We start from the raw sequence: 10183 nt of genomic DNA, 5'->3' as shown, positions 1-10183 counted from the left end.
ACCTTTGAACTGGGTGAACTGGATAACAGTATAATACAAGGAACTCAAAGACAATCTACAGTCTAGCATTGCTTACACACTGATTATGTTCCCACGCCTACGTCGCCTCCTGCAGACTGTTTGACATTCTGGCAGATTGAAAGGGCTTTCTCAAGATGCCTCGCTGTGCAAGGAAATACCTTCAAATTCAACACAAGTTGTCAGATACCTTGATGCACAATTTCTAGTGCTATATCCAGTCTTGTATTCAATCCAAAACGTTCAAAGGAACATCAAATTCTAGACCAGCCTGACACAGTCGGTCGAAATCTAAAAACAATCGCAGTCAAATGTCAATTCAATTGAACTTTATTCTCTATCACAGTGCAATACAGGCATAGCATTGCTCAGAGTAATACAGTATAGAAGACAGAATACTTGGTACCATCACCCCCACAAATAAACCAAATCAATACTTTTTATTAACCTCTGACAACCTATCCAACACCAAGATGATATGTTCTGTCTCTGACACTTTCTCACTTATGTGGTTCATAAAATAGGATACAGAGCGTAGCTTGCGATGCCACAAGTGTTACTGCCATTCCGGATCATTCGCATGTAGCCACCCTCTCCCCATGCAGTACCCCAGCTGGGAAGAAAAGGAAAACATGCATACATTTATGTACCACAAATGTCTTACATATATATATATATATGAAAAAGTAACCAAATTATTATATTTTGTTAGAATGTAAACCATGTTACTCCCACCAGTGATTCACCCACCTGTTTTTGATTATCCAATAGTCGTGCCCCCCTTCAGAGCCATAGCCAACCAGCAGCACCGCATGACTGAGGTTGTTGGGGTTACAGCTTGGCTCCTCATATATTCCTGTTAGACCAATAATAGCCCTGGTTACAATGAGGCAAACTCAGACAGGGCAAATGCATTTTTAAAAATTGAATAAAAAACCTTTATCAAAGTTAATATGTACAGTCATGGGAAACAAAACACTACATTTAGCTGTCCACCACCGTCAAAGAATTCAGTGAAGACCAACCTGAACTGTAGAACATGAAGCTTGGATGATCTGCATCCACAGCGATGGTGATTGGGCCAATGGTTGCCACAGCGTCAGCCAGGGCCTGCTCATCTCCAGAGGGTATGAACCTGTAATCAGTGATGCTGGCAACCGACTGACTGCTGTCGTAGAAACAGGGTTGGGTGTCCTAGAAATACAGAAATGTGTTTTATCCTCAGCCATTGTACTTCTTAAATCATGTTGCTATTAACATTATGTAACATTGGTGTACATGGTCAGGGATGTCCCCAGTCAGATTCTTACCACTGATGTGTAGGGGTAGGTGTCTGTGGACTGAAGCCCATTCTGAACCACATAATTATAGGCATTAGCCATCCAGGCCCCACTGCAGCCATATGTGCCGTAGGGCTTGGAGCAGTCCACAAGGTTCTGCTCACTCAAGGACACCAGTTGACCTGTCCTCTTGAACATTTGTCCCTCGATGGCCCCTGTAGTGCTAAAGGCCCAGCAGGAGCCACAATATCCCTGTGAGGAGAAATCAATAGACAGCATGGATTTAAAATCACTTCTTAGTTTGCACTGAAATTCTACTTACAGAATTTTCTAAAGCAAAGCCTCACCTGGTCTTTGACCTCGGTGACATAGCCCATGGCTCTGTAGTCAACGGTAACAGACCCTAACTTCTGAGCACTGGCACGGAGCTTTCGAGCTGATGCATTCTTCCCTCTTTTCTTTATTTTGCTATTTATCATGGCACCTTGTAAACGCTTGTATTCGTGCCTTGTCTACGCATCGAAGAGAGAGAAATTCCAAAGTGATTTAGAATGAAATGTATGAAGGAATCAATGAATAATGGGAAAATACTGTTTCAATACACTGCAATAAGAACAATCTCTCATAATGTATACAAATGAACAGAAATTAGAACTTAAATGGGAATGTTGCAGCTCTCAGTGAAAATTTCTCAAAGTGGACCATTATAAGTAACTCATAGAAGTACCTTGGACTATAACATCCTGTACTAAAGAGAAGTGAAGATGATGATGGTCACTTACCAGGTCCCCATATTGATTCATGGCCATGGTGAACATCTTTGTCCCTCTGAGAAAACTGTTATTATTCTCATCAATCACTCTCTTGTTGTCCTCCCATATGACCTTCCTCTCAATGTCATCCCGCTTCAGGAAAGAACAGAATGAACAAACAAATAAAATAGTTGATTATTGTTAAGGTGTGTGTCTGGGAGGGAGGGAATGACTTCCTAAATATTTACAATGTGTTTTCGTGTAGGCCAATATGCAGATTACTAGCCTACAGTAACTATTGGGATGTGTTTTTTATACAGTCTGTGTGTATGAGTATGTGTATAAAATAACATCTAACCTTCTCGTCGTAGGATACACCGTTGCTCCTCTTCCATGTTTGCCACTCTGATGGCTCTTGCACCTCCTCATCTGAGTCTGACGCCACGTGGAGAGGATCAGACAGGAGGAGAGAGAGCAGCACAGCTCTCCCCATGAGGCTGGCCCATTGGACTGGAAGGATGGATGATCAGAGTAAAGTGTTTCACCAAATGTATTGTGTTCTGTTGTAAATTACTTTGCTGCAATTTATACCATGTTAGATAGAGAATTATATGGAAACACTATAAATGCTCTGCAATTCTGAATGTTATGTTATTAAAACAATGCAATCATGATAAGAAATTAGGCTTAATGAATGTCAATAACCTGGCACTCACCTGATGGAAAGTTGGGCTGTCTTGTCTTCATGTTCTGAGACTAACTCTACACTCTGACCATGACTGGTCATCACCCCCTCTTTTATTGCCTGTGATGGAGGGTGTGCTCCCCTTGGGCCTGTCTGAAACCCCATCACCTACACAAAAGAGGGAGGTGGCAACAGGGGACAGAAACCCTCTTATTAGACAATGTCAGGCCACAGAGTGTAAACACAGCATGTCCCTATTCAAAGTAGCCCATATCAGTTTTTTGGCACTCATCACAAAAACAGCTTAGCAGTGCCAAGAAAATATGATAGCCTACTCTATATACAGCTCATCTCTAAAAACCTGCCAATTACAAGCTTACAGCTAAATAGTAATCAAAACAACTTCTCCTTACACAGGCTACCTGCAATTATGCACCCTGATATTTAAGAGTTACACTCTTAGAAAAAAGGGTTCCAAAAGGGTTCCTTGGCTGTTCCCATAGGAGAACCCTTTTCGTTTCCAGGTATAACCATTTTTGGTTCTATGTGCTACCTACAGGTTATGGAAAATGTGCTCTTTTAGTATTTCTCCAGTAGGTATCCTGGAGGAAAACACCTCCACTTCTATGTCAAAGATAATAAAACAAAAACACTATAGTAAATAATAAAGTAATGTCTGCAAAAACATTACAGTAAATACTACAGTATACTATAGATGCAAAAACTCTACAGTAAATTCTACAGTATACAACAATCTGCAAAAACACTACATTAATTACTATAGCATATACTATAGTTTTGTTTTACTACAGTATTTATACTATAGTTAACTGCGAATACAACAGCATACTACAGTAAATACTGCAGGGAATACTATAGTAAAGTCAGCAAAAACACTACATTGAATACTATAGTATTTATACCAGTCATGTTTCTTCTCCAGTCCCAAATTTTGGCACAAACTAATAATACCTTTGAAACAGCTGCTCAACATCCAAGAATACAGGGTAGCCTGTGTCACAGCATAGACACTACTGTAAGATCTACTGTAAGATCCGAGTAGGGAGAGCCAAAGGGGTAAATTGAGCCACCATTGTTTCTAAGAAACCATACACACAATTAACAATTTGACCACATACTTCGGAAGAAGTCTTCATTTGTGAAGGAAGAAACCACATGGACAAAGTGTTAAGCAAGTTAGGTCCAAAAAAAACAGATTTTCACCAAGTCAAATGAATTTGTTAGAGGTATCATTATGCTTGCATCTAAACCAAAGTAGAAAGATCATTTTAAGATTGTTCTATACATCAGTTGGGGTCTCTATACGCTTCAAAATGAGGTCCTAAACCTAAAGAAATATAACCACAGCTGTGTGGGCTAATACAGTGGTATAGTGGTGCCTGGAGAAATGGGTATAGCATCCAAACAGCTCCACAACAATGTCTCCACACCAGGAGACATTTTTTTTGGTCTGGGAAAAATCCCCCCAAAATGTGGAGGGTGTAGTTGCCCTTTTATTCAGAATGTTACCTGGGTAAATTGTTCTCCCCATACCCAGGGTAAGTTGTGACAAAAATATATGTCGATATCTTTGTTAGAAAAAAATACTATATTTCCCTCGACAGAGTGATGCTGAATGTCTAAAATGCCTCAATTTACCTCACTATCCCCTAATGCAGTTGTATGGCTGACTTTCTGGAGTTTAGGGGCATTAGAAGCAAGGACTGGATTATGTGTAACAAAAAAAAACAGATATAAAATAACAGCCCATTTTTCCTCAGGATAAATAAACTACCAGCTCCAAAATGAAACTGTAACAGAATCGAACTCGTTTCATTTGGTTGAACAAACGACTCCAAGAAATCGAATCAAACATAGCTGCAGCGGTCGTGACTCGTGCGTCTGTCTGTGTGGCTGGAGCGGCACTGCAGAGGATTTGCTGCGTGTTGTTTTTCCAACAGCGCGCCGACACCCTTGGAGCAGTCAGTGTGGCAAAACGAATTCCAGCCGTTATTACAGTTAAACCCATCGGGACGTTAGCAACAACAACCCATACGCAAGAAATATGAGTCACGAATGAGGTCCACAGGATGTCGTTCAAGGTAATCTTAACGTTCTCCTGCTTTTCTGCATATGTAGCTGAGTTGACTCAACTCCACTATATATAGATATCCATATTACAGGGATCTAAACTAGAGCTACAGCTACTACTGCATAGGCTACTCTAACCATGCTTGGAATGAAGAGAGAGTAGACTAATATAATCTACTCACTACGAATTCTTACTTTCTTTGCGTACATGGCTTCTAATCTGTGTTGTCATGAATAGGCCTATGGTGAGTTATGCGCACGTAATAAATTAATACATCGCAGGGGGTTTGCGGGCAATAATAACATCGTAATGGGAATTAGATATGCTGCTTTACTTTCGTGGTCATGGTCTTCCCGTACATATGCCGCGTTCAAAACAACTGGTAACTCGGAAATGAACAAACTCCGACTGGGAAAAATCGATCTGAATGGTCATCCAACTCGAAATTCCAAATCGAGAACTCGGGCCACTTTCTAGAGCTCAGACTTTCAGACCTGAAGATCACTGACATCATGATTTGACCTGCATTTTTACAAGTTTCCAGTTGTTCTGACTAACATTAGCCACCTAGCCAACGTTAGCAACAACAAATTGGAATTCGTAACATATCATACGTTTTGGTAATTCATAACATATTGTACGTTTTTGCGAATTCATAACATATACGAATTGTAATTTATCATAAGAAATGGATGATGGACATCCACAAATGAATACATACAATACGAAACTTGGCATGTCTCTGATTAAAAAATAAAAAATAAATGGAACCTTCATTTAACAAGGTTAGTCAGTTAAGAACAAATTCTTATTTACAACGAAGGCCGAGAGTGGCTTAGCTGCCTTGTTCAGGTGGAGAATGACAGATTTATACCTTGTCAGCTCGGGGATTCGATCCAGCAACCGTTCGGGAACTGGCCCAACGTTCTAACCACTAGGCTACCTGCCGCATACAGAATAATATGAAATGCCATGAGACCAGGTGGCAGCGACATGACAGTTTAATCTTAGCTATGCTAGAGGTTAAGGTTAAAGGGTTAATTAAGGTTAGGGGAAAGGTTAGCTAACATGCTAAGTAGTTGCAAAGAAGCTAAAAAAAGTAGTATGTAGTTGAACATTTGCTAAAATGGTACGGTGATGAAAATCTAACACAACTTTTGGGTTGCTAGATGTTTGCGTTTTTTCTTGTCTGTGTTAAATATACCCAGATTCATTTGGACCTACATAAGTGGGTGGGAGCTGGACTCTTGAGACCACACACAACCAGACCAGAGACCATATAACCACACCATACCCAATGCAAGAGCATAATCAACGTGTGTGCTCTGGCCATATTGATTCTCATATTGATTGTGAACAGGAAGAGCCTGACTGCAACTCATTTTAAATGGTTTTCTCTATAACCTCCATTGTCTGACCAATACCAGCAAAGAAATTGGTTGCCAAATTTTGACTTCTGAGATGATACTGTAGATAGTGTCTTTAAGTCTGGTTGCAGATCTGTTATCTGACACTTGTGTCTATTCGATGTTGTATCGTGTGTGTTTGTCCTACAGAAGGAGACGCCCCTGGCTAACGCTGTGTTTTGGGCAGCTCGGAAGGGGAACTTGGCCCTGCTTCAGTTACTGCTCAACAGTGGCCGTGTGGATGCCGACTGCAGAGACAGTGTACGGACGCTGCATGCCCTGGCGGCTCAGCTGCACGCTTTACCCATAAACCACCTGTGGTAGGAGAGAAAGAGAGAGCTACAACTCTTCTGTGTGTGTGTGGTTGTGTGTGTGGATGTGTGCAGGTGTATGTATGTCTCAATAATGTGTTGTAGGTCCGCTCATGTTCAGGTGCTTGCAGTTTCCATGTGTGTCACATCTAATTGTTTATTGTTGTGTGGTATTTGAAATGTAATGCTATGTCAAGTCTCTGCTGATAAGTTCAAGAATGTTTCAGAAACATTCTCTAGAGATTAGGGAATGTGAATGATTGGGTGGAGCATCAGACAAGGGGTGGTACTTTGGAGGGTTGTGTGTGCAATTATGCTGTCTGGAGGAGAATCAAAACACTTGCAAAACAAAAACAAAAAAATCTAGACCTCCAGGTTTCTTTCATGTGCAGTTTGAATGACATGTAGACAATGATCTGACTGAACTGAGGTGTTGATTGATTGTGATCCCTCAATCTCTTTCCAGTTCCGCACCACAGCCCTGATGGTGGCGTCCTACAATGGCCACAGTGACTGTGCCAGGGAGCTGATCATGCAGGGAGCTGACATTAACCTGCAGAGAGAGGTAAAGTATACTCCCACTTTAGTACACCTTGGTGTCATTAGAAGAAATACCTTGGTTTTAGTGCTGCTCCTTGATAAACTGCAACCATCTGCTTTTCCATAGTACGGCGCCTGAAATTAGCGTTGCATTATTGATGTTGCTTTGAGACTAATGTGGTCAAAGCAGAAACAATAAGCAGTAAAGATGTTTGAAGCATTGAGAAAATGTGTATGTCCTTTTTAAGGTCTTTCTGACATTGAATGCATGTTTCCACCCTCAGACAGGCTCCACTGCCCTCTTCTTCGCTTCCCAGCAGGGACACAATGAAGTAGTAAAGCTCCTCTTTGAATTTGGTGCCTCAACTGAATTCCAGACAAAGGTATGCCGTGTCACCTACTTAGAGAGAGAGAGAACATCACAGGGAGGCAGAAAAAATATGCTGACAGCAGTGATCCAGTGTTGGATGCCTGCTGTGTATAGTCATATTCCATGTGCCAGTCACTGCAGGATATGTTGCTAATCTGTGTTCTGATGGTTTGGCAGGACGGTGGCACAGCCCTCTCTGCAGCCTGTCAGTATGGCCACTCTAAGGTTGTAGACACTCTTTTGAAGAATGGAGCCAATGTTCATGACCAGCTGCATGTGAGCATCCCTAACACCTATCTCATCTCACTATGTCTGTCCTTTTCCCACACTCCTGCAGAGCCCCACAGTGTCCAATGCTGTAGTCCACAACACACCAAAATCCCACTGGAAGACCCTCTCAGGTTACCGCTGAGTCAGACATGAGATGCATTTTGTTTTATGCAACACATAGAAGGGATTGGATTACTCAGTGTAACTATGTTACATGTTTGTATGAAAATAATACAGTAAGGCTTACATTCATTTCGACACAGTGATTCTCTGCTCACTACTAGTTCTGATATTGGTGATTGACAATAGTGTTTTTTGCATCATCAAAACATCAGCCTCTTTCTCTCCTTTCTATAAGATCCATTGTACCCAGAACAGTGCCATTCTATGTGTTACTATTCATGAACAAGCCATACATTGCATAACTTTGTCATGCAGTTGCTTTGCTGATGTGACATGTTTCTAATATCATGTTTCAGGATGGTGCCACCCCACTCTTCCTTGCTTCCCAGGAGGGTCATGTGACTGTCATACGTCAACTGCTGTCATCTGGAGCCAAAGTTAACCACCCCAGGGAGGTGAGGCCACTCCCCCATACAATAATAGAGGACCTCAATAGAGGGACTGACTTCTTCATCTCTCTTCTCACCCTCTTCCTCTTTGTATTTTGTCTCCATTCCACCCCCCCCCCCCCCCCCCCCCCCCCTCCAGGATGGCACAGCCCCCCTGTGGATGGCAGCCCAGATGGGACACAGTGAAGTAGTGAAGGTTTTACTTCTGCGTGGTGCAGATCGGGATGCTGACAGAAAAGTATGTTGTCCTTTAGCAACCCAGTGGGTACACAGTGGGTTGACAAAGACATGATGATTGTCTTCCATCAATATATTCAATCAAGTAATTTATTGAAATGCATTTCTTTGTGTAAGGCATATTATATATTGAATGGGGAATTAAAATGTCAATGTCTCATGTTTCTTTTGATCTTATTGAAGGACGGGTCAACTGCATTATTCAAGGCAGCTTTCAAAGGACACAACAGTGTCATTGAGGAGCTCCTCAAGTTTTCCCCTTCAATGGGCCTTCTCAAGGTAAGATATCTAGGCAGTGATGCTTGCTCTTTGCCGTCTCCTGCCTCTGGCCATGACCCAGAGGAGTAGTTTTTATTCAGAAGTATATTGTGGAACATTGTATTGTAAAACATTAGCAGTGTTTTAGTGATAAGAACCAGCCTTTAGTTAAGTGGCTTCACCATTCCATTTCTCCAGAATGGTTCCACAGTCCTCCACGCTGCTGTCATGGGTGGCAATCATAAAAGTGTAAACCTTCTGCTCGGGGCCAATGCAGACCCAACACTACCCAACAAGGTAAATCACTGCAGTGTGTACAGGGGAGAAGAAGCAAAGCACAGGAGAAGGATGCATTTTAGGACGTCGCCATGGTTGATTATTTTTTCATGACTGGTTTTGTTTTCTTTGCAGAACAATGAACTGCCAGCAGATCTTACAAAGAGTGATCGCATCCTGAGTGCTCTGCGACCACAAATCTTAAATGGAAGTAGTTGATGACAATCCTAGTTCCCACCTTAGACCATGGTTGTTTTATGGAGAGAAATGCACTGAGGGCTCCGAACAACAGAGAACAAACAAACAGGATTCAGTCACACTACAATACCTATATGGTGCTTGCTTTCAATTGCAGCTTCAGAAAATACAATGCTATTTGGAGTAACCGTAACTGGACATATCTAAGACGATGGTTCAATATGTAGCCTACTACCAAAATGCATCCGTTTGTGGCTAGAGTTATTTTGCCATGTACATCCTTTCCTTTGAGGTGTTGTTCTAACTTTGCTGTATAGTTTTAGTTTCTAAAAATATTGTATCCCTGGTGCTGTGATATTTCTAAATATTTTGCAATTTTTTATTTCTGCAATTTTAATAAATGCAATACTGTACATTGGGTTAAATAAAAGGTGAATGTGGACCAAGTCTCCTGTGACCAAGTCAATAACATGTGGTATAATAACAAGTCACTAGAGGTCAGTGTACTTACCGTTGGTATCTACGATCTATATAAACTCTGGATACTTAGATGCTCAGTTTGGCCATTGAGAGACTTTGAAGCCACCGGTCGGCCATATTGGCACTCTCCAGTAGGAGCAGTCCTCCATAGCAATGAATGGAATTCTACGGTATTTCAATTAAATGTTTCAAGGACAAAATTACATGTATTTAAGCATTTTTTTGTTGTAGTGGGGACAGTAACATTAGTCATCTCAAAAAAATTATACAACCAATGTTTTTAGATATTTTAAATGTTTATGTTTAGCTCACATAATATAATTTAAAAGTATGCGTTAAGGTGTCTGTAATAGAGTAAATGTGGCAAAAACGAATGTAGACGTTAATTAATGAATGTGTTTATATAGCTTCCCAAAAAAAATTACCACAGTGGGGAGT

At 41.2% G+C, this 10183-nt stretch overlaps 2 protein-coding genes across 3 annotated transcripts; one reads left to right on the top strand and one right to left on the bottom strand.

The window, feature by feature from the left end:
* Nucleotides 1-332: 332 nt before the first annotated feature.
* Nucleotides 333-2859, bottom strand: cts12 (cathepsin 12). Its single transcript, XM_014169301.3, has 8 exons — nucleotides 2767-2859; nucleotides 2409-2560; nucleotides 2081-2203; nucleotides 1646-1810; nucleotides 1329-1550; nucleotides 1044-1212; nucleotides 769-874; nucleotides 333-631 (listed from the first exon to the last, which is right to left on the bottom strand). Exons 1-8 carry the CDS (start codon nucleotides 2795-2797, stop codon nucleotides 532-534), a joined length of 1068 nt encoding a protein of 355 aa, XP_014024776.1. The 5' UTR covers nucleotides 2798-2859; the 3' UTR covers nucleotides 333-531.
* Nucleotides 2860-4635: 1776 nt separating this feature from the next.
* LOC106584356 (ankyrin repeat domain-containing protein 29) lies at nucleotides 4636-9707 on the top strand. 2 transcript variants are annotated; one of them, XM_014169573.3, is made up of 10 exons: nucleotides 4636-4837; nucleotides 6384-6494; nucleotides 7011-7109; nucleotides 7369-7467; nucleotides 7632-7730; nucleotides 8204-8302; nucleotides 8436-8534; nucleotides 8717-8812; nucleotides 8990-9088; nucleotides 9203-9707. In XM_014169573.3, the coding sequence occupies exons 1-10, from the start codon at nucleotides 4826-4828 to the stop codon at nucleotides 9284-9286; spliced, it is 897 nt and encodes a 298-aa protein (XP_014025048.1). In that variant the 5' UTR covers nucleotides 4636-4825; the 3' UTR covers nucleotides 9287-9707. The 2 variants fall into 2 exon arrangements, with proteins under 2 accessions (XP_014025048.1, XP_014025049.1); XM_014169574.3 differs by having other exon boundaries at nucleotides 4650-4837; nucleotides 6384-6553.
* Nucleotides 9708-10183: the final 476 nt, after the last annotated feature.

The sequence above is a fragment of the Salmo salar genome, chromosome 23 (assembly GCF_965601325.2).
Source record: "Salmo salar chromosome 23, fSalSal1, whole genome shotgun sequence".
Classification (NCBI taxonomy): domain Eukaryota; kingdom Metazoa; phylum Chordata; class Actinopteri; order Salmoniformes; family Salmonidae; genus Salmo; species Salmo salar.
The sequence above is the reverse complement of the archived record's forward strand: the minus strand, read 5'-3'. Positions and strand labels throughout refer to the sequence as shown.